Source organism: Scyliorhinus canicula, chromosome 7 (assembly GCF_902713615.1).
Source record: "Scyliorhinus canicula chromosome 7, sScyCan1.1, whole genome shotgun sequence".
Lineage (NCBI taxonomy): Eukaryota > Metazoa > Chordata > Chondrichthyes > Carcharhiniformes > Scyliorhinidae > Scyliorhinus > Scyliorhinus canicula.
Window position 1 is genome coordinate 84,126,266 of NC_052152.1, and position 25,159 is coordinate 84,151,424.

Sequence of the window (25,159 nt, forward strand, 5' to 3'; positions counted from 1 at the left end):
GAAATTACTTCTCTCAAAGGGTCGTGAAACTGTGGAATTCCCTATCCCAAAGTGTGATGGATGACAGGACATCGAGTAAATTTGAGGAGATAGACAGATTTTTAAATCGTAATGGGTTGAAGGGTTATGGAGAACGGTCAGGGAAGTAGAGTTGAGGCAGAGGTGAGATCAGCCATGATCATTTTGAATGGCAGAGCAGGTTCGAGGAGATGAATTACCTACTCCTGCTCCTAGTTCTTAGGTTCTTATGTACAATTTAAATTAATTCTACCGTTACAAGCTAGCGACATAAGAATTTTCTTCACTTTCTGATCTTTTTCTATTCTGCAAATAAGTGAGTTTGAAATAATACATCGGAGGGATGTTCAGAAGAATTACAATCAATATCTCAAGAACAAGTGTTTAAATGTACTTTACAAATTTAACAGTATATAGACTTACAGGAATGTTTCATCAAGTACCATAGGCCGGACGGTACACAATTCAACTTTGACCAATTGTTGTGTGTAAGGCAAAACAATTCCTCTCCTGGGTGTAATGATCAGAAAGGGCAGATTGCCTTTATCCACAATAAGAAACTGACCTGCAGGAGACAAGAAGAGTGTGAGTTTCTTGTAACTTTCTGCATCATCAAATGCATGGAATAGTTTAATTATCTGTCCCAGGCAAAGCTGCCAATCTTCGAACAGAATTCAATCCTGTTTCAAGAAGGAGAAGTGGAGGGTACAAAGAAGGATTAGTATTTATTATTTATGGAGAAAGCAATGTACAGGCGTAAGGCCTGAGATAGAGGATGCCATCATGTTTCAAAACAGGAAGAAAAAAATAAGGAATAATTAGATGATACTGAGCTTGAATATCAATAATCTGAAAGCTGGAAGAGGAAAGCACGGCTGAAGAAGTAATGAGTTTCAAGCTAGCAGAAGCTGCAATGAGTTTTGATTTCAACACAATTGAAACCGGGTGGAATTTTCCCATATTTTGTCAGAGTGTCAGGCTCTGACTGAAACCCAGTGTGTAGCTCTCCACCTGCCCTGCCTCTGCCACCACTCTCAGCATCGGGCACTCCCACCGCGCCCCCCCCACCCCCCACCCCCTCCCCATCACAAGCATCAGGCGACAAACATAACGCAAACCCTGTCCTCAGAGGGTCCACCCCGGCAGTGCCAACCTGTGCCAGGAAAGTGCCAGGGTGTAGGGCCAGGGACCTGCCCAGGCATGTCACTCTCCCTCTACCCTCCGGGGCTATGCTTGTGATTGATTCCTGTTTTTCCTAGCCTGCTGTAAATCCCGCTGAAGTGATGTCACGTAACATCTACCAGGTTTGAATATTCAGTGAGGGGGATTGTGTGGCTGATGGAACCATCAATTCACTAGACACGTGCTTTAAGATATGAACAATGGTTTTAATCTACTTACTACAGAGCCAGCCTGTTACCCGTTGAACTCTCGATGAACTGCAGGCTGGCTCTGGACAAGGGTATGTAAACAGTAGTCCAGGGGAGGAGTCGTGGGCGGAGCCAAGGGTGGAGCCCTGTACAAACTCCTGAGCATTCCCAGAGCTACTCCCCCTAGTGGTCGGATAACGCTACTGCGCTTACAATGGTATTGGTAAATACAGTGTGAATTACTAAGTTACATTCACCACAGTGGCTGGGGGGGGGGGGGGGGGGGGGGGGGGGGGGGGGGGGGGGGGTTAGTGTGGTGATGAGATTAAAATATATGTAAATGTAGCAAACTGAGGTTCTTGCAAGGGGTGTAGAACATCAGGAAATTAGATCTCGCCAGTCAGAATCTTGTTTCCAGATTCATGCAAGGTTTTGTACCCGCATCACCATTCTCACTCATAACGGATGCAAATGCAAAATCACGCCCATAGAGCGGGATTGTCTGCCCGCCTCCAACTGCATATTTTGCGGTGGCCTTCTGGTCCTGCCACTGTCAAGAGGGTTTCTCATAGTTCTCAAACTGCGCCCCCACGTAGCCTTAGGTTTTTCCGTTTCCCCAGTGGGTAGGGGTCTCGGCATCAGCAGGACAAGAACATTCCACTGGCAAGAACATTTTGAAAATCCCACCCATAAGGAGGGAAAAGGACATGCGAGAGGTAATTTTTGGAGGTTGTAAGAAGAGAAAATGCAAAGGAGCACAGTGGCATCAACAAAAAACTGTCAAGAAAGACAAATGATATCCACAGACAAAGGTTACTGACTAGGTTTCTGGCATCAGTTATTGAAGCCCATATTTTATCTTATATATCTTGCCCAAGAGTACAAGAAATTTAATCGGAAAGTTATGTCACAAATGGGAACACAAAGTAAGCCTTTGATAAAGTGCAACAGGTCTCTGAAAGTTAGTGATTTGAAACAAACCTGTTGGACTATAACCTGGTTATGTAAGACTTCTTACTGTGCTCACCCCAGTCCAACGCCGGCATCTCCACATCTTGGATAAACTGAGGTTTCCTGAGAAATGGCAAGCTGGGAGGCGATTTGATTTGATTTGATTTATTGTCACATGTACCGAAATACAGTGAAAAGTATTTTTCTGCGGCCGAGGAACATACACAGTACGTACATGGTAGATACAAGAATAATCAACAGGGAACATTGACAAATCGTACATCGACAAAACAGTGATTGGTTACAGTGTGGAACAAGGGGCCAAACAAAGCAATACATGAGGTGGACAGAACTTTTTTTAATGAAATGGAAAACAAGAGATTTCTGGGGACTATTTTAGCAATGAAGATGTGGGAATTCTATTAAGATGAAATAGAGTATGAACATTCCCACAGCCCAGAGATGAGCAAAGTAGGTGGATTAGCCATGCTAAAAATTGACCCTTAATTGGAAAAAAAAAATTGGGTACTCAAAATTTATATTGAAAAAAAGATGAAAGGGAGTAGTGAGGTCAGGAATGCCAACAGATGAATGTAAGAACATTAAGAGCACTCATCCATCGGGTCATCTTCTATTACTCTAATGCTCCCAGTATAACTTTTTACTGCATTCTGATCTACTTAAGTCTACCAATACTTCAAAGATGTATTTGTGCTGAAAAAAAATCTAATAATTTAACATTAACAATAAAATTAGCGCAACTAAATAGGAAATATCAGTTAATTTAAATTGTGAAAATGTAAATTAAGAGTAGTCTAGGATGTTCACGATTTATTAGCTTGCCTGGTTGATGGGCTGCTCTAGCCAGCCCGGTTGTGGGTCACCATACCAGGGTCAGGAGTTCCATATGGACACGCCGGAGGAGGCGAGCAGAGTTTCGCGAGACCCTAGACTTGGGGGCTTGTTAGAACTTTGGACGATAGATATAACAGTGGGTGGAGCATTGGTGCTTTTCAGCTGGGTTGAATGTTGTATCATGTTTTATAGCAGGAGGGTTATTGGGAACATGAGGGAAGTGGGGGATAGATCTGTTGTGATGGGTGATTTTCTTTCTTTTTGGTAGGGATGGTGGGGAAAGAGAGGGGGGGAGGGAGTTGCTGCCGTGGACGAAGTTGGTGTGGCACAGTTGTTTAAGGGGGGGGGGGATGATGGTGGACATCTTGGTGAGGCCCCAGAGATCACGTGGCGTGGACCTAGAGGAGCTGGTTAAAGCAGAGATATGGTGACGGGAGGAGCATGACACCCACCCCCCCAACCCAGCTGATTTCATGGAATGTTCGGGGATTAAATGGGCCGGTTAAGAGCTCACACATGTTCACGCATCTGAGGAGTTTGAAGGCGGACGTTGTGTTTTTGCAAGAGATTCATTTGAAGGTGGCGGATCTGACGAGGCTGAGGAGGGATGGGTGGGACAGGTGTTTATAATTTGGGTCAGGACATGAAGACGAGGGGGTGTGGCAATGCTGGTTAATAAGAGTGCGTCCTTTGCGGTGGGGAGCATGGTGGCTGACCTTGGGGGTAGATTTGTGATGGTGAATAGGAACTTGGAGGGTGCGCCCGTGGTGCTGGTGAATATTTCTGCCTCAAATTGGGAGTTTATGAGACGAGCCCGGGCAAAGATCGCTGCCTGGACACGCACTGGCTGATCACGGGGAATTTTAGTATGGTGCTGGATCCTAGGCTGGGTCATGCCCCAAATCTATGAGGGTGCCAGCAATGGCAAAAGAGTTGTTGGGTTTTATGGAGCGAATGGGGCAGTGGACCCATGGTGGTTTGAGAGACTCAGAGCAAAGGAATTTTTGTTCTTTTCGCACGTCCAAAGGGGTACTCCGGATTGGGTTTTTTTGTCCTGGACAAGGCACTATTGGCCAGGGTGGTTGGGACTGAGTATTTAGCGATTGTGGTGTCGGTTCACGCACCAGACTGGGTGGACTTGCGGTTGGAGGAGGCGAGCTCCCAAAGGGTGCAGTGGAGGTTGGATTGGCTGATAAGAAGGTCTGTGAGAAGACAGGGGTGGCTATTCGGAACTATATGCATAGTAAGACGGTGGAGGTCTCAGCGGGAGGTGCTGAATGCAATGGTGAGAGGTAAGTTTATTTTGATTAGAGCGCATAAGGTTAGGGCGGAGAGGGTGAAGGAGCGGAGGCTGTTGGAGGCCATTCTGGTGTTGGACCAGAGATACCCGGTGGCTCCTGAGGAGGCGCTGCTGAAGGAGAGACAGAAGCTCCAAATGGAGTTTGGGCTAGTGTCGACGGGGGAGGCAGTGGGACAGCTATGCATGGCCAGAGGGGCAGTGTAAAAGTATGGGGAGAAGACGAATAGAATGCAGTTAGATTCCAGAGTCTGCTCTTGGATTATTGCATCCGAAAAACAAATGCTTCCAGAATTAACTGTGAAAACATCGTTAAACAATAAATAAATATGAGACAGGAAAATCCTAAACAATTTGAGGGAAGTCAGCTATCAAGCAAATTGCCAATTATGTAGTTCAATTTCTGACTAGTCCCTGCTGTAGGACTGTACTTTCCTGCTTACTATGTAGGTTTCTATCAATTCACAAACTATGAGACAGACTAAACAATATTGCAATAGTGCAAATAAATGTGCATCAACTGTTCTGATTATAATATAAATTTGTTCCCAAATCATGGGTTTAAAATTCACCAAACGTACTTGTGGATTCAGTCAATTGGTGTCAAGGACTCTTTTCATATCACTAGTGTAGCATGTAGAACTTTTATGGTTCTTGAGTACGTGACTCAGTAATAGGACTTTACTCAAATATTGCAGGACTTAAATGACGCAACTGCCATTTGAACTCAATTGGGATAGGTCAGTCAGATGACAAGCTGCCTGGGCTGTGCATGACTTCACCAATTTAGTTTCATTCCAGCGTGCAAGCCCCAGCAGTCTTACTAAATGACAACTGGCAACGAGGCAAAAACATTGTTTAAGTCTAAATGTTTAGTGTCTGTAAACAAAATTCAAAAAGAATTGGAATTCACATGTTCCGCATCAGCATTCTAAGTTTTTTTTCAGAGAAACAATTGAGAGTGACCTTTCAAATACAAAGGAATCAAAAATGATCAAACTCCGTGGAAAATGTACAGGCATTCATATTAGAAAAACTCAGAACTTCAGAAGCTCCTCTTTATAATAATAATCTTTGTTAGTGTCACAAGTAGGCTTCCGTTAACACTGCAATGAAGTTACTGTGAAAATCCCCGAATTGCCACACTCCGGCGCCTATTCGGATACACTGGGGGAGAATTCAGAATGTCCAATCCAACAAACAGCACGTCTTTCGGGACTTGTGGGATGAAACCGGAGCACCCGGAGGAAACTCACACAGACACAGGGAGAATGTGCAGACTCCTCACAGACAGTGACCCAAGCTGGGAATCAAACCTGAGACCCTGGTGCTGTGAAGCAACAGTGCTACCGTGCCCCCAAGACAGGCAACTATTTTTTCTTATAAATTTAGAGTAGCCAATTATTTGTTTTCAATTAAGGGCCAATTTAGCGTGACCAATCCACCTAACCTGCACATCTTTGGGTTTGGGGTTGAAACCCACGTGAACACAGGGAGAAAGTGCAAATGCCACACAGACAGTGACCTGGGGCCGGGATCCTCAGCGCCGTAGGCAGCAGTGCTAATTACTGTGCGACTGTGCCATCCTAAAGATGGGCCACTTATTCCCTTACAGTTTTGCCCATCAATATTTGATCCCAATTTACCTGGGCCAGACCCATTGAAATTGGCCCTCCTCCAATAGAAATTTTTGCTCTGAATTGCTCCGTATCCTTTTCGAAAGCGAACTTAATTCTTATGCTGCTATGATGTTCCACCACTGACACTTAATATTTAATCATCCTCCACCATGTCCAACATCTTTAGCATAATGCCACCACCAACACCTTCCCTTTCAGCAATACCCGAGTCAGCTCAAATGCCCCTGTTCATGCATGCGCAAGATACATAACATCTGCCCTATTATTTCCTCCCTTTGCACCATCCAGTACCCCAAACATTCCTTACAGGTGAAACAGTAATTTAATTCTACTGCTATCAATTTGGGATACTGTATTTTCTGCTCACGATGTGGGCTCCTTGCCATTGGGGGTGGGGTAGGGGGACTAAACTCAGATTGGGTGACCACTTTGCAAACTATCTTCATTCAGTCCAGCTGTGTGTCCCCGTGCTTCCAGTTGCCTGTTATTTGAATTTTTCTCCTTGCTCCCACTCTGTCCTGTCCTTGACCTACCACAGTGCTCCAATAAAACTCGAGGAACTGTGCCTCATCTTTTGACTGGACACTTTATAACGATCTGGACTCAACACTCAGTTCATCTATTTTAGATCTTAACCGCTTTCCTCAATTTGTTTCATTTTCTTTGCTTTTGTTCACTCATGGGCATGATCCAACAGTCATGTTGCACTGGAAAAGTAGCTCACAGCATGGCCAGGAGATCAAACATGACCTCGCAAGACGTTGCGATGTAAATCCCACCCATTGTGGGCAGGATCACTTTTTGCCTAATCTGCATATTAGAGCGAGACAGTTAGCCTCATTCTAATGTGCAGTTTCCCGAAGTCCTGGGGTTTGGGGATTCATCCCCTTCGCCTCAGAGACCTTGGGCAAGCGCCAATCGGCACTGGTCCCCAGAAACAGGGACCAGACAGAATGGCACTCATCGGGGTCTCCCAGGGAATCAGGGGCCCCCAGCTGCATGCCCTATGGGCAGGGAGGTGCCCTGGCACTGCTGGTGCCAGCCTGGCACCTTGGCAGTGCCGCCTGGGTGCCAGTCTGTCACTGCCAAGGTGCCCAGCTGGCATTTTTTGCGCACATGTGATCGGGTCTGGAGGGTGCCCAGCGTGGATGTTGGGAGGGGTGGGGGGCCGGGGACCCTCCCATAGTGCATTCGGGCTGGGGGTAAAGTGCGGGGGGGGGGGGGGGGGGGGTAGGTCGTGGATCATTTCGGGAGCCTTGGAAATCAGGACGCCATTTCTCTCATTACACTGGGGAGTTCTGGCAAGTGGAGATCCCCACGGCACAAAACGGGGCAATGTGCAGCCTTGGCCACGCGTTCCCCGTTCAAGCCCCTTATGCAACGCGAGCCGCGTTAAATAGCCATGTGTTTCTCGGCACTGAAAGCACTGAGAAACACGCAGCTAAACACACTCGGGATTGGGTGCAGCTTTGTATTTTACCAGCCTAGTGGATGGGTTAAGGCTGACCTGCAAAGGTGGGACAGCCTCCCATTGTCCTTGGCGGGCTGTTTTCAGTCCATCAAAATCAACATCTTGTTCTCTTTTCAGTGTCTTCCGGTATTTTTATCCAAGTTGTTTTATGGGGGATTAAGCAGTTTACATCTTCATATGAGCAGGGAAGACACCAAGGATTCGGAGGGGATCCAACAGATGGATAGACAGTTGGGAGGGCTTGTGCTGCCAAATTTGATGTTTTACTACTTGGCTGACAACGTGAGGGTGGTGTTGGGGTGATGTGGAGATCCAGGATCTACCTGTGTGCAAATGGAGCCTGGATCGTGCAGAGGATCTAGTTTGGGGGCACTGGTGATGACTTCCCTGCCTTGTGCGGTGGCGCTGCCTTCAACCTTATTGGATAGAATTATTTTGTGCTCGGGATCGGAAGAGGGCAGTTCATCCAGCAGATATGGAGGGACTTTGGGGTAAAGAGTTGGTCTCGGTGGAGGAGGTGAAGAAGGCCAAATGGGAGGAGCAGCTGGGATCCATACTGGAAGAGGAGGTGTGGAGCGTGACCCTCCGCAGGGTGGACACCACATCATCCTGTTCAAGACCGGGTCTGATCCAGCTGAAGGTAGTGTTTATGGTTTACTTCACCATGTGTCCTTTCTTTGAGGAGGTTGAGGATAGATCCGAGGGGTGTTCGAGAGGGCCTGCAATTCACACGCATATGTTCTGGTCCTGTCCCAAGCTTGTGGGTTTCTGGGTCTCTTTTTTCCAACACCATATTGGTATTCCTGAGTATTGAACTGAAGCTCTGTCCTTTAATGGCTATATTTGAGGTATTGGACCTGCCAGAGCTGCGGACGGATATGAGGGGGAATACCCTGGCATTCGCCTCACTAGTTGCTTGGAGACAAATCGACCCACTGAGTAGGAGACTGGTGATGCCACCTAGCGCCTCGGTGTGGCTAGGGGAGTTAATGGAGTTTTTGCAATTCGAGAAGGTCAAATATACCCAGAGGGGGTCAGTTGAAGGGTTCTACTGTAGATGGCAACAGTTTATATTGTATTTTAAGGAATTGGTCACTGTTAGCTGTTAGAGGGGGAGGGAGAATTGGGGGGGGGGGGGGTGTTAGTTATTGTTCTTATTATTTGATTTACTGTTGTTTGTAGCTTTTGTAATTTTTGGGGTATAAAATGATAAAAGTTTAATAAATATATATATTTTTTAAATGACCTCAAAAAAATAGTCTGTGGCGGTAAAACAGTAATCATAATATGACACCCCTGGTGTATGCCACAATGTTCACACCATGTCGCTTTCAACTTGCCTGAAATGTTTCAAATTGTGCAGGTAAAAGTGTATTTCATTACCTTGAATAGTTTTTAAGTGGGAACATTTTAACAACCTGATCATCGCAATAACCATAAAAATACAAAAAATTGCCAATCCCTCCAATGGTGGCTGTAATTCTCTGGTCGTTGCGATTCTTTGTTACCGTCACAGCGCAACCCCACCCGTGGGTTTCCCAACAGCGTGGGGTGGCTTCAATGGGAAATCCCATTGACAATCGGGAGGAGAGAATTCTGCTGCCAGCGAACAGCAAGCCACTGAGAAACACGGGAGAAACCGGGGAATTCAGCCCAGTATTTTGTTAAATAACATTTCCATCAGCTTTCTTCCAATTATAATGTATTTAGTGTCACTTTCACAGGAATCCATCAAAAATCAGGCCCCAATAAATTAGCTACAAGTTTAGTTCTCATGTGAATGAATCATACATCCCTTGTAAGTCTACATACATATGGAAAGTTAGATGGTAGCTGTAGTATAAAAGTCTTGCATAGAAAAGGTTAAATGGGTAGAGTGCCACTATTAGTATGACGTAGAGAATCACATGATAGCAGACCGTGTGTCGAAGAATCTAGCAAGAAACCAGCATGGAGACAGCATCTATTCCAGGGAGTGCCTCAGAGATGTATCCAGTACGAGTTGGTAATAAACACTTTAATGTTCAACCAAATAAGCCTCCTGACTTCACAGTAAGACCTGAACACATTATCAAGCTTAATAAAATAATTTTAAACATTATTTGAATTCATCAGTTTTTTTTTGATTTTTCTTATCTACCCATTATACCCTATTTATTTTAACAGTTAGTAAACTAACCATGACTTTTATTTTGGTAACATTATGGAAGTCTGGCTTTATCAACTTGTAAATGTTAACTTTTAAGTATAGCATGAAAAATACAACAAATAAAGACAAAATATATCAGAGTTTTGTTTTTCACAGGTTACTGTTGAATAATATTTACCTGGGAGAGTTCCATGATTTGGAACATTTACATCCATGGAAAGGACACTACTATTGGCTACCAGGGTTCCAAAATCAACTTCTGGGTCAATGCTAAGATCACAAGCAGAAACAAACCTACACAAGAAAACAAAAAACACCATGTGATCGACTCAACTAATTCTACTTTCAGCAGTTTAATGAATCCTTAGAAATAGTAGAAAATAGCTGAAGAAAACTAATTACGCCAAGCGACACAAAGTGACATTATTATGATGCAGACTGAAAGCTATTCATCAATATCTAGACATTGAGATGAAGTAACCTATAAATTATGGTGCTCCATCTCAAAGAAATTTATGTGACTTAGAGCAGTACGGTAGCACAGTGGTTAGGACTGTTGCTTCACAGCTCCAGGGTCCCAGGTTCGATTCCCGGCTTGGGTCATTGGCTGTGTGGAGCCTAGACATTCTCCCCGCATCAGTGTCGGTTTCCTGCAGGCTGCTCCAGTTTCCTCCCACAGTCCAAAGATGTGCAGGCTCGGTGGATTGGCCATGCTAAATTGCCCTTAGTGTTCAAAAAAGGTTAGGTGGGGTTACAGGGATAGGGTGGAAATGTGGGCTTCAGTCGGGTGCTCTTTTCAAGGGCTGGTGCAGACTCGATGGGCCAAATAAGTTAGCTACAAGTTTCTTGTTTTATCCGCAAGTTAACTAGAGGGGATGGCAGGGAAGGCAGTGCAATGTTCCTCCTGCAGAATGTTTGAGGTGAGGGACACCATCAGTGTCCCTCCTGATTCCACCTGTGGGAAGTGCACCCATCTCCAGCTCCTCAAAAACCGTGTTAGGGAACTGGAGCTGGTTGAACTTCGGTCATTCGGGAGGCAGAGGTGGTCATAGATAGAAGCTTCAGGGATGCAGCTACTCCGAAGAATGAAGATAGATGGGTGAGGGTGAGAGGTGCTGGGAGGAAGCAGTCAGTACAGGGATCCCCTGTGGTCGTTGCCCTTAGTACCAAGTATACCGCTTTGGATACTGGTGGGGGGGGGGGGGGGGGGGGGAGGGGGGGGAAAACTTACCAGGGGTAAGCCATGGGGTACAGGTCTCTGGCACAGAGTCTGTCCCTGTTGCTTAGAAGGGAAGGGGGGAGAGGAGTAGAGCATTAGTCATTGGGGACTCCATAGTTAGGGGGACAGATAGGAGATTCAATGGGAACGAGAGAGACTTGCGGTTGGTGTGTCGCCTCCCAGGTGCTAGTGTCCGTGATGTCTCGGATCGTGTTTTCGGGATCCTTAAGGGGGAAGCAGCCCCTAGTCGTGGTCCACATAGGCACCAACGACATAGGTAGGAAAAGGGATGGGGATGTAAGGCAGGTATTTCGGGAAAAAGGGTGGAATCTTGGAGCTCAAACAAACAGAGTTATTATCTCTGGGTTGTTACCCGTGCTATGTGCTAGCGAGATGAGGAATAGGGAGAGAGAACAGTTGAACATGTGGCTACAGGGGTGGTGCAGGAGGGAGGTGTTATAACCTGCCTGCTTACCATTGGCTGGGGACTAATGACAATCCACAATCCTTTGGGAGTATGAGCTTCCCCACTGAGGGGGGGGAGGGGGGGCGGAGAAATCATTAGCAGACTCCCTGCATAAATAAAGCTGGCCAGTTTGGAACCAGCTAGAGGAGAGTGAGCAGCAAGGGAGTTGCTGCTGCTGTTGTATATATATATATATGTGTGTGTTATTGTAAATAAATGTTATTTCTTTCTATCCTTCAACTCGTGCTGGATTCTTCATGGCCCTCACAAATCTGGCGACGAGGGTTAATGTGAATAGCTGACTACACTGCTGAAGCCACCTCCCTGGATTTTTGTTGGATACAGGTTAGAAGTTGTTTTCTATTTCACCATGCCTCTGCATGGACGTTTGGATGTTTTTGACGCTGCGCTGGAAAGCTGGAACCAGTATGCACAACGGATACGTTACTATTTCCGGGCAAACAACATCACCGAAAACGAGCGCCAGGTGGTCATATTGCTCACCGCCTGCGGCCCGCATACATTTGGGGTGATTAGGAGTCTTATGTACCAATTTGCGCCGGACACCAAAACGTTTGATGAACTTGTGAACTTAGTGGCACAACATTTTAACCCAAGCCCGTCCACGATAGTCCAGTGTTACCGGTTTAATACCGCTGAGAGGACCCCAGAAGAATCCCTTGCCAACTTTCTATCCAGGCTACGCAGGATTGCGGAGTACTGTGACTATGGTGAGACCTTGTCAGAAATGTTACACAACCGTTTGATTTGCGATATTAACGATGCGGCCACCCAGAGAAAGATGTTAGCTGAGCCAACATTGACTTTTCAACAGGCCATTCAAATAGTATTGTCCCGAGAGAGCGCAGAACAGAGAGTGCAGGAGCTACAGGAAATGGAGGTGCATGCCTTGGGGCGCAACCCCTTCTGTCCGAAAACGTCCCCCCACACCCTTGCGGTACCTTGGGCGAGGCAACATCCAGATCGATGCCAGTGGCCGTCGGATATTCCTCCCCGAAGGGAGCCTTCTCCAGAACCAATGGATGAGGAGCCATGTCCATGTCAGACTTGTGGGCGCCAACCCCATAGTGGACGCTGGTCCTTGGGGCGCCAGAGGTGCTGTCGTTCCGACAGAAACTGGGGCCAGCCCAGGGCCGTACCGTCCATTTGGATGAACCTGTGGCAACTACTCCCGAGGACATGGAGACAGAGGACGACTGCCTGCAGCTGCATTGTGTGGCAGCTCCCTGTGTGGCCCCCATTAAGATGACAGTACGGGTCAATGGTCACCCGCTTGAGATGGAGTTGGACACTGGCGCAGCTGTCTCCGTGATCGCCCAGAGAACATTCAACCGCATCAAGCAGGGTATACAGACCCTTACATTAACCGACATACAGGCCAGGTTGGCCACCTACACGGGGGAACCATTGGACATTGCAGGAACTACGATGACCCCTGTTGTTTATGGACGCCAGGAGGGGCGTTTCCCACTTATCGTGGTGCGCAGCCACGAGCCCAGCCTGTTGGGTTGGGACTGGTTGCGTCATTTGCGGCTGCAGTGGCAGCACATCCTCCAAACAGTTTCTGGAGGGTTGACTGAGGTGCTAGGACGATACCCAGATGTATTCCAGCCCGGTTTGGGGAAAATAAAAGGGGCCGTAGCCCTTATCCAAGTAGAACCAGGAGCCACGCTGCGCTATTTCCAGGCGCGCCCGGTGCCTTGCGCGAAAGGTAGAATGGGAGCTCACTCGTTTTGAGACTTTGGGTATGATCAGACCCTTCCGTTTTGCTGACTGGGCAGCACCCATTGTACCTGTAATGAAGCCAGATGCCACAGTTCGCTTGTGCGACAACGATAAACTTACAGTGAATACGGCTTCCTGGCTCAACCGATATCCAATGCCTCACATAGAAGATCTCTACGCGAAGCTTGCAGGCTGACTCTCGTTCACAAAATTAGATGAGTCACGCCTACTGACAGTTGGAGTTGGACCCTGCCTCCTGGCCATATGTAACAATTAATACACACCCGGGCCTGTATGAATATACATGGTTGCCCTTTGGGGTATCCTTTGCCTGCGCTATTTTTCAACGCGTCCTGGAGGGCATTCTGAGAAGTTTAGCGCGTGTCGCTGACTACTTAGACGACATTTTGAATACAGGAACGTCGGAGGAGGAACATTTGGAAAATTTGGAGGCTGTCCTTGGACGCTTTTCGGAGGCTGGATTCCGTTTACGGCGTACAAAGTGCGTCTTTCAGGCGAAGGAAGTAGTCTACCTGGGTTATCGGGTGGACCACGAAGGTTTGCACCCCATCGCAGAGAAGTTGCCCGCAATTCAACAGGCCCCCGCCAAGACTGACACTTCTCATCTTCGTTCTTTTCTCAGCCTCAAAAACTATTACGGGAAGTCCTCCCCAATCTGGCAACTACGCTGGCCCCGTTGCACCTTCTACTAAAGACGAATCACGCCTGGGTTTGGGGTCAGCCACAAGAAACCGCTTTCCGGCGGGTAAAACAACAATTGCCGATGTCTGGGTTACTAACCCATTATGATCCTGGAAAGCCTTTGCTCATCACATGTGATGCATCCCCGTATGGTATTGGGGCCGTCCTGTCCCACAAGATGGAGAACGGGGCCGAGCAGCCGATAGCTTTCGCCTCCCGCACATTGACTGCAGCGGAAAGGAAGTACGTGCAGATCGAGAAGGAGGGCCTGGTGGTGGTCTTTGCAGTGAAACGCTTCCACCATTACGTGTATGGCTACCACTTCACTATCGTCACTGATCATAAGCCTCTGTTGGGACTTTTCCGAGAGGATAAGCCTATACCGCCCATTGCTTCCGCACGGATCCAGCGCTGGGCTTTGTTGCTCGCTGCCTACGGGTATTCTCTGGAGCACAAACCAGGAACCCAGATAACGAATGCCGACGCACTGAGCTGACTGTCTTCATCGACCGGCCCCATGTCGATCACTACGACCGGTCAGGTGGTTGCAACCCTAACGTTTATGGACACCTTGCCTGTCACGGCATCACAGATCCATGAGTGGACCAAGACGGAGCCAGTCCTGTCAAAGGTTTGGCACATAGTCCTGTATGGCGGGCAGCATAGACAGCTCCCAGGCGAGTTGCGGGCATTTTCCTCCAAGCTGTCAGAATTTAGCATGGAAGACGGCATCCTTTTGTGGGGGACGCGTGTGATTGTCCCAGAAAAAGGGCAGGAGCTGATACTAAGAGACTTGCACAATGGGCATCCAGGTGTGACCAAAATGAAAATGTTGGCCCGGAATTATGTTTGGTGGCCAGGCCTTGACACCGACATTGAAAAGGTGTCCCAAAACTGCTCCATTTGCCAGGAGCTTCAGAAGCTTCTGCCAGCCACGCCCCTACCTCACTGGGAATGGCCAGGGCGGCCTTGGGCTCGCTTGCATATGGATTTCGCCGGCCCTTTACAAGGATCCATATCCCTTCTATTAATCGATGCCCAGTCTAAATGGTTAGATGTGCATAAGATGGTAGGCACAATGTCCTGCGCAACAATCAAGAAGATGCATGGCCTCACCAAGGTGCTGGTCACACACAACGGCACTCAGTTCACAAGTGAGGAGTTTGCAAGGTTCATGAAGATGAACGGCATATGCCATATCCGCACCACCCCATACCATCCGGCTTCAAATGGGTTGACGGAGCGCGCAGTGCAGACATTCAAACGAGGCCTAAAGAAGGAGTCTTCCGGGTCGATGGACACGAGACTGGACTGGTTCGTTTTTTTGTTTTCATATAGGACCACCCCACATGCGGTGACTGGGGTAGCTCCCGCGGAACTCCTAATGGGCCGGAGACTTCGCACCCGCCTTAGCATGGTTTTCCCGGACATTGGTGCAAAAGTACACCCCACACAAGAACAGCAGGGACATGTTTTTTCTCGGCATCGGCCAATTCGGCAGTTTGCGCCCGGTGACCCAGTGGTCATTCGGAATTTTGCTGGTGGCGCCAAGTGGATCCCTGGCGTGATCTTTCGCCAAACGGGCCCTATCTCTTACCAGGTGCAAGCCCAGGGTCATCTCCAGCGCAAGCATGTCGACCACGTTCGGTCTAGAAGACCATCCCTTCCAAAGATTCCCCGCCCCCGGAGCTCATTTCTACAGCCACAGAGACCAGGCACAGTGGAAAGTATTCCTCACAATCTTCCTCTGGTGCCGCACTCAAAGTCTGCGTAGGTCATTGCAGAACTGCGTGGAGATAGAGATGCCGAGATGACGGAGGCAGCGGACTCTGACTCTGAGATGGAGACACAGGACGTCGCAGAGGGGATTCCTCGGACACACGGGCCGTGGATGTACAACCGTTACGCCGTTCATTTACGGAAGCGCCATTCTCTGTCTCGTTACATGCCACCCGATCCAGCGCCTCGTGCAAATGGTGTCCGGCCTGCAGCAAAACGAGTTTGATGCCCTCCTTCGCCAGGGTCTTCGGTGGATTCCTTGGACTTAGTGGGGGAGGGTTGTTATAACCTGCCTGCTTACCATTGGCTGGTGACTAATGGCAATCCCACAATCCTTAGGGAGTATGAGCTTCCCCAATAAAGGGGAGGACGGAGAAATCATTGGCAGATTCCCTGCATAAATAAAGCTGGCCAGTTTGGAACCAGCTAGAGAGGAGTGAGCAGCAAGGGAGTTGCTGCTGCTGTTGTGTGTGTGTATATATATGTTATTGTAAATAAATGTTATTTCTTTCTATCCTTCAACTCGTACTGGATTCTTCGTGGCCCTCACAAAAGGCGGGATTCAGATACCTGGATAATTGGGGCTCATTCTGGGGTAGGTGGGACCTCTACAAACGGCATGCTCTACACCTGAACCAGAGTCGTACCAATATCCAGGGGGAGAAATTTGCTAATGCTCTTCGGGAGGGTTTACACTGATTCAGCAGGGGATGGGAACCTGAATTGTAGCTCCAGTGTACAGGAGGTTGAGAGTAGTGAGGTCATGAGTAAGGTTTCAAGGTCACAGGAGTGTACCGGCAGGCAGGAAGGTGGTTTGAAGCGTTTCTACTTCAACGCCAGGAGCATCCGGAATAAGGTGGGTGAACTTGAGCATGGGTTGGTACCTGGGACTTCGATGTTGTGGCCATTTCGGAGACATGGATAGAGCAGGGGCAGGAATGGTTGTTGCAGGTTCCGAGGTTTAGATGTTTCAGTAAGCTCAGGGAAGGTGGTAAAAGAGGGGCACGTGTAGCATTGTTAGTCAAGGACAGTATTACAGTATCAGAAAGAACGTTTGATGAGGACTCGTCTAACTGAGGTAGTATGGGCTGAGGTTAGAAACAGGAAAGGAGAGGTCATTCTGTTGGGAGTTTTCTATAGGCCTCCGAAAAGTTCCAGAGATGTAGAGGAAAGGATTGCAAATATGATTCTGGATAGGAGCGAAAGTAACAGGGTAGTTGTTATGGGGGACTTTAACTTTCCAAATATTGACTGGAAACGCTATTGTTCGAGTACTTTAGATGGGTCAGTTTTTGTCCAATGTGTACAGGAGGGTTTCCTGACACAGAATGTAGATAGGCCAACATGAACCGAGGCCACATTGGATTTGGTACTGGGTAATGAACCAGGACAGGTGTTAGATTTGGACGTAGGTGAGCACTTTGGTGATAGTGACCACAATTCGGTTACATTTACTTTAGTGATGGAAAGGGTTAGGTATATACCACAGGGCAAGAGTTATAGTTGGGGGAAAGGCAATTATGCGATTAGGCAAAACTTACGATGCAGTGTATGGGGAAGGAAACTGCAGGGGATGGCCACAATTGAAATGCAGAGCTTGTTCAAGGAACAGCTACTGCATGTCCTTGATAAGTATGTACCTGTCAGGCAGGGAGGAAGTGGTCGAGCGAGGGAACCGTGGTTTACTAAAGTAGTTGAATAACTTGTCAAGAGGAAGAAGGAGGCTTATGTAAAGATGAGACGTGAAGGTTCAGTTAGGGCGCTTGAGAGTTACAAGTCAGCCAGGAACATAGAACACAGAACATAGAACAGTACAGCACAGAACAGGTCCTTCGGCCCTCCATGTTGTGCCGAGCATTGTCTGAAACCAAGATCAAGCTATCCCACTCCCTGTCATTCTGGTGTGCTCCATGTGCCTATCCAATAACCACCTGAAAGTTCCTAAAGTGTCCGACTCCACTATCACAGCAGGCAGTCCATTCCACACCCTAACCACTCTCTGAGTAAAGAACCTACCTCGGACATCCCTCCTATATCTCCCACCCTGAACCTTATAGTTATGCCCCCCTGTAACAGCTACATCCACCCGAGGAAATAGTCTCTGAACGTCCACTCTATCTATCCCCCTCATCGTCTTATAAACCTCTATTAAGTCGCCTTTCAATCTCCTCTGCTCCAAAGAGAAAAGCCCTAGCTCCCTAAAGCTTTCCTCATAAGACCTATCCTGCGAACCAGGCAGCATCCTGGTAAATCTCCTTTGCACCCTTTCCAATGCTTCCACAACCTTCCTATAATGAGGTGACCAGAACTGCACACAATACTCCAAATATGGTCTCACCAGGGTCATGTACAGTTACAGCATAACCCCGCAGCTCTTAAACTCAAGCTCTCTGTTAATACACGCGAACACACTATAGGCCTTCTTCACAGCTCTATGCACTTGAGTGGCAACCTTCAGAGATCTGTGGACATGAACCCCAAGATCTCTCTGTTCCTCCACATTCCTCAGAACCCTGCCGTTGACCCTGTAATCCGCATTCAAATTTTTTCTACCAAAATGGATCAGCTCGCACTTATCAGGGTTAAACTCCATCTGCCATTTTTCGGACCAGCTCTGCATCCTATCAATGTCTCTTTGAAGCCTATAACAGCCCTCCACCTCATCCACTACTCCACCAATCCTGGTGTCATCAGCAAATTTACTGACCAGCCCCCTCCTCCAAGTCATTGATAAAAGTCACAAATAGCAGAAGACCCAGCACTGATCCCTGTGGTACACCGCTGGTAACTGGTCTCCAGTCTGAACATTTTCCATCCACCACCACCCCCTGTCTTCTCTGTGATAGCCAGTTACTTATCCAATTGGCCAAATTTCCCTCTATCCCACACCTCCTTACTTTCTTCATGAGCCGACCATGGGGAAACTTATCAAATGCCTTACTAAAATCCATGTATACAACATCAACTGCTCTACCTTCATCTGCACACTTAGTTACCTCCTCAAAGAATTCAATCAAATTTGTGAGGCAAGACTTACCCTTCACGAATCCGTGTTGACTATCCCGGCCAAATAGTCATAAATCCTATCCTTCAGGACCTGTTCCATTAACTTACCGACCACCGAAGTAAGACTAACCGGCCGATAATTACCAGGGTCATTCCTATTCCCTTTCTTGAACAGAGGAACAACATTTGCCACTCTCCAGTCCTCTGGCACTATCCCCGTGGACAGTGAAGGACCTAAAGAGAGAGCTAAGAAGAGCCAGGAGGGGACATGAGAAGTCTTTGGCAGGTAGGATCAAGAAAAACCTTAAGGCTTTCTATAGGTATGTCAGGAATAAAAGAATGACTAGGGTAAGAGTAGGGCCCGTCAAGGAGAGTTGCGGGACGTTGTGCCTGGAGTCCGAGGGCATAGGAGAGGCGCTAAATGAATATTTTTCGTCAGTATTCACACAGGAAAAAGACAGTGTTGTCGAGGAGAATACTGAGACACAGGCTACTAGGCTAGATGTGATTGAGGTTCATAAGGAGGAGGTGTTAGCAATTCTGGAAAGTGTGAAAATAGATAAATCCCCTGGGCCAGATGGGATTTATCCTATGATTCTCTAGGAAGCTAGGGATAAGATTGCAGAGCCTTTGGCTTTGATCTTTATGTCATCATTGTCTATAGGAATAGTGCCAGAAGACTGGAGGATAGAAAATGTTGTCCCCTTATTCAAGAAGGGGAGTAGAGACAACCCCGGTAACTATAGACCAGTGAGCCTTACTTCTGTTGCGGGCAAAGTCTTGGAAAGGATTATAAGAGATAGGATTTATAATCATCTAGAAAGGAATAATTTGATTAGGGATAGTCAACACGGTTTTGTGAAGGGTAGGTCGTGCATCACAAACCTTATTGAGTTCTTTGAGAAGGTGACCAAACAGGTGGACGAGGGTAAAGCAGTTGATGTGGTGTATATGGATTTCAGTAAAGCGTTTGATAAGGGGTTCCCCACAGTAGGCTATTGTAGAAAATACTGAGGCATGGGATTGAGGGTGATTTAGCGATTCGGATCAGAAATTGGCTAGCTGTAACAAGACAGAGGGTGGTGGTTGATGGGAAATGTTCAGCCTGGAGTTCAGTTACTAGTGGTGTACCACAAGGATCTGTTTTGGGGCCACTGCTGTTTGTCATTTTTATAAATAACCTGGAGAAGGGTGTAGGAGGATGGGTGAGTAAATTTGCAGATGACACTAAAGTCGGTGGAGTTGTGGACAGTGCGGAAGGATGTTGCAGGTTACAGAGGGACATAGATAAGCTGCAGAGCTGGGCTGAGAAGTGGCAAATGGAGTTTAATGCAGAAAAGTGTGAGGTGATTCATTTTGGAAGGATTAACAGGAATACAGAGTACTGGGCTAATGGCAAGATCCTTGGCAGTGTGGATGAGCAGAGAGATCTCGGTGTCCATGTACATAGATCCCTGAAAGTTGCCACCCAGGTTGATAGGGTTGTTGAGAAGACGTACAGTGCGTTAGCCTTTATTGGTAGAGGGATTGAGTTTCGGAGCCATGAGGTCATGTTGCAGCTGTACAAAACTCTGGTGTAGCCGCATTTGGAGTATTGCATGCAGTTCTGGTCGCCGCATTATAGGAAGGATGTGGAAGCATTGGAAAGTGTGCAGAGGAGATTTACCAGGATGTTGCCTGGTGCAGAGGGAATATCTTATGAGGAAAGGCTGAGGGACTTGAGGCTTTTTTCATTCGAGAGAAGGTTAAGAGGTGACTTAATAGAGGCATGCAAGATGATCAGAGGATTTGATAGGGTGGAGAGTGAGGGTGGAGAGTGAGGTCCTTTTCCTCGGATGGTGATGGGTTAGCACGAGGGGACATATTCAATTGAGGGGAGATAGATATAGGACAGATGTCAGAGGTAGGTTCTTTTCTCAGAGAGTAGTAAGGGCGTGGAATGCCCTGCCTGCAACAGTAGTGGACTCGCCAACATTAAGGGCATTTAAATGGTCATTGGATAAACATGGATGATAATGGAATAGTATAGATGGGCTTTAAATTGGTTTCACAGGTCAGCGCAACATCGAGGGCCGAAGGGCCTGTACTGCGCTGTAATGTTCTATGTTCTAAATCGCCTCCTTCTGCACTGTAAATTCTATGATTCTATGATATAAAAATCTGGAAATAAACTCTCAGTCCTCTAAAAGAATACTTCCTGTTGGCTTGTAGCACGAACACAAGCTGCAAAAGCATCTCTCACCAAGATTGTTTAACACTCCTGGAGGACGGAATAAGGTGGTGTGTGACAACAGTGTGAATTTAATAAAGAAAAAAGTGAACATTAAGAAAAGTTGTATTGTTCTTTTCAACAGTATACATGAGGGGTTTAATATGACTTGGTGAGAAAATATTTTCAGTGATGTTCACAGTTTAATTTTAGCAGGAATCTGTTAAAGCCTCCATGTCTCTTTGCTTCTCTTCCATCCTCATCTACCCTAATACCTCCTTTTTGGCTTGATTCCAAATTTCAGCTGATAAGGTTCCTGTGAACCAGCTCAGGAAGTTTTATTATATGAAAAGTCCAGTATAAATACAAGTTGGTGTCAGAATATTCTTCTAAAATCTTCCATCTAGCAATCATTGTAGTCATTTTTGGCTCACTGACACCACTCTCGTCTCTAAGTCAAATGAATTGTATTTCAAGACTGCTCCAGAGATACCAGGACCTTTGGGTAATTCGCAACTTTGGTAGGAGCAGAGCAAGTTGGCTGCGGGCTATGCACTCCTCCGGGTCTTCTTTCCATTGTTTCCAGGTCTCTTTCTAAATCATTAACCGCCAAAGCAATAGCAATATTTGTACAGTTATATTGTCAATAAATGTGTGGTGAATGAGCAATTCTCCATTTCCAGGAGAACGTCAATAAAAATCTCAACATTAGACAAATATGACCTTCTGGAGCCAAGACTTCATTTTTATGTATAGGATATTTTATTAGTGATGATTTTTCAACTGGATAGTATTAAAGAGATAGTATTATAGATAGTATTAAATAGTAGATAGATAGATATTACTAAAGATCTTTGATCATTCTATCATGAGTTATCATGCATTGTAAAATCTACATAGCAATTGACTCTCTATGAATGAAATGAATTATTAAATAATACATACGCAAATAGTGGGATTGTAATAAAATCTTCATCTGAGGTTATAATGCATTCATCTTTCGCATCTTCTCTTTTACGTGTGGAATATTCTATAATTGCTGAAATCTGTACCCCAGTTGCAATTTTATCTGTTTGGTTCTTCACAATGACGTGGAATATCTGTAAAGCAGGAGACAAATGAATTCATACAACTGAACTTCTCAGGATGTAAAACCATCTTGAACACCTACCCCAACTGCCCTTACCTTTGGAGGAAAGTCTATAGATTGCACGACAGTTGCTGATGTATATTGAAAAACATTTGTCTTCACTGTCCATGCAGTACGAACTTCAGAACTCAATCATGTTCTGCAGCTCAACCTGCAACCTTTGTCTGGGACTGGGATGGCTCCTCCGTGGGCTGTCGTTACTATCTTGCACTTCCATACAATTGTTCTTTTGTCTGGACATTTTCCGGATAAGTGACACCTTGTTTGCCAAGATAAATAACTTTTACAACAGATAATTGTTGTGCAGCAGGAGAGATGACTGAGTTCCTAAGAGTAAATTCCTAATTGATGCAACATATCTTCTTCTTGGGCAGTCCCTCAGTGAGGAGGATAACTTGTTTCCATCCCAGGGATATGGGTTATGAGGTGGCTGAAAAGTCCCATCTTGGATCTGCAAACTCTGCCATAGGTTTGGCAGGTGGTGCTTGATGAAGTGGGTGGGTGAGATGCTTTGGATTCTACACACTCCTTCCATTGTTTATGCTTGGCCTCCATATGCTCCACCCTACAACACTCGAGGTAATTGGTGCCTCCGCAGATGAATGCGTCAACAATGGTTTGTAGCTCCACCTCTGAATGCATGCACACCCACGTGTCATCTGCAGCTCAATGTCAGAGGTTAGGGTGGTCTTGGTTCTGATCTGGAACCGTCGGAGATTGAGCAGTTTCCAGTTTGTCCAGTAGGTTAGCTCCACTCCAGCAAGAAGCTTCAGGGTGGCAGGGTGAAGTGTTACTGCAAGGAAGATGGAGAAGTGCTTTTGTGCAATGACACAGCCCTCTTTGACCCCAGTTTCCACACATATTGGGTCTGTGGGTGTTTCCATTGGTGAGACCTGTACATCATCATGGAGCAGGGGAGAATGATGATGGATTTCTGCGGTCAGTTGAATTGGAGGAGGATTCTCCAAAGTCACTCACAGTTGACATGGTTGAAGGCCTGTGCAAGGTCGAAGGAGGCCATGTAAAGAGGTTGATGCTGCTCCCTGCATTTTCCTGGATTTGTCAAGCACTGAAGATCATACCCATTTTGCTTCTTGATGGGTGGAAGCTGCAGAGACTTGGGGAGGAGCTCTTCAGCCACTGGGAGGACACAGTTGAGGAGTACTCTTGTGATTACCTTTCCTATGACGGAGAGTAGAGAAATCCCTCTTAATTTCTGCAACTGGACCAGTCTCCTTTCTTGAAGATGGTCACAATTAAGGCATCTCTGAGGTCATCTGGCATGCTCTCTTCCTTCCAGACAAGGGTGATGATGAGGTTGTATTTTCTTGTCAAGAGTGCATCTTAGTACTTCTGCGGGGATTCCATCCGCACTAGGGGCCTTGTTGTTCTTCAGCTTGCACTTCTATACAACTGCTTTTGGTCCAGCTGCCTCAGGTGACATTTTCCAAATAAGTGACACCTTGTTTGCCAAGATAAATAACTTTTACAACAGATAATTGTTGCACAGCAGGAGAGTGATTGAGTTCCTAAAAGTGTAAGTCCTAATTGATGCGGCCTATATGACTATTCCGATTCCTTCCAACATAGGAAAAGGATCATTTCAATGAACATACATGTTCTACGTTGCCATCCATAGCACTGTGCAAGTCAACACCAAGAAAATATGGAAGCTGCCATAAGATATTCATTCTGTACAAAAGTTATTATTTAATAGCATATCTGGATAAAATGGGCAGATTTACATCAAAGTTATAATCAAAAACAGGGTATCGAAACTAAACAATCCGTGCTGTTTCTCATTTTTCACACAAGCAAACAGTCCAAAGCACATTTATGTACCTTGTCCAAATATCCCTTAATTCCCTTTTTTCCACCGAGCTAACCTGATCTTAGCTTCTGCCTCAAACAATAATCCAGGAAATGAAGTCCACAACCACACAAATCTCGGTGTTTCTCTTGCTCTGTGTCCAAATCACTTACAAATAATGTTGTATCTCTGGCCCCTCTTTCCAGACCTCGCAGTTACCGGAAATAATTTGCTACTTCCTACCCGCCTCACCTTTTCACAATATTTAGCACACCATTCTATCACCTCATAATCTCTGACCTTTTGATGAAAGAGTCCTGATTTTTCCAAGTTTTTTTGTGTTTTCTCATACCAGCTAGCTTCTCAGTGAATCTGCACTATACCCCGGCTAACGTCCCAATATCCTTTCTATAGTGGAGATGCTCGTAACTAACTCAGGTTTTATATAGACTTGTCTCACCCCTTGAAGTCCAATACCTTGTGACAAAACCTCTAATTTAATTCACATGTTTTACATCATGAAACTTTCAAATTCAACTTCCGGTGACGGGGATGTGCTGAGAAGACACAGATCAGGTGGCTCTCCTCCAGCGAACCTGAAGATAGGCACTTTTTACCCAAAAAACGCCCACAAACAACACAAATCATCCCCACACCACTAACAAAGCACAGAAGGAGGAAAAGATGCCAAACCATAGCCAGTCCACAGGATGAGTTGAGACCAGGAGTGGAAAAAGCCTGGACAAACAGGAATCGACTGAACCGGCTGACGCACGAGGCGGTGAAACTCGGACTTCGCCAGAGCGAGAGGGACCGACCCCCTACTCAAGAAGTCCCCTCTCACGAGGGGATGAGTGGAGGATGTTTCTCTCAAGCGAATTGAGGGAACATCGAGAAAAAAAACAAAATCGGACACACAAGCTGCGGTGAAGGGTGCAGTAGCCGAAGCTTTGGCGACTATGCAGTTGGCCATGGACAAAGCCAAAACGAGCCTGGAAGTCCAGGAGGAAGCAATTAAAGAACTGGAAAGGCTTGCAACTGACCAAGGCAACCAGATCATCGCCCTGGAAAAGGAGGTGGCAAGGTTGGGAATCTGATGGGAAGTGACAGCTTCCCCAACCCACCAGAAATCGACAGAACACACCGGTCACTCCGACCAAAGCCCAAAAAGCCGAGGACGATAATTGCAGATACACCAGGATCGGGAAAGAATCCTGCGTTGGACCAGGCAGGCCATAAACTGTAGCTGGGAGGGTCACAAGATCTGGATTTATCAGGACATTGGGGCTGACCTGGCTAAGGACCGGGCTGAATTTAACAA

General features: G+C 46.5%; 1 protein-coding gene across 4 annotated transcripts in view; it reads right to left on the reverse strand.

The window, feature by feature from the left end:
• LOC119969087 (cilia- and flagella-associated protein 47-like) overlaps positions 1 to 25,159 on the reverse strand; it is an 868,530-nt gene that overhangs the window by 831,576 nt on the left and 11,795 nt on the right. For all 4 annotated transcript variants that reach the window (XM_038802287.1, XM_038802288.1, XM_038802285.1 and 1 more), the window contains exons 2-4: positions 21,824 to 21,978; positions 9,930 to 10,045; positions 442 to 583 (exon numbers count right to left, since the gene is read on the reverse strand). In XM_038802287.1, coding sequence (XP_038658215.1) covers positions 442 to 583; positions 9,930 to 10,045; positions 21,824 to 21,978 — 413 coding nt within the window. The remainder of the gene's footprint in view (positions 1 to 441; positions 584 to 9,929; positions 10,046 to 21,823; positions 21,979 to 25,159) is intronic.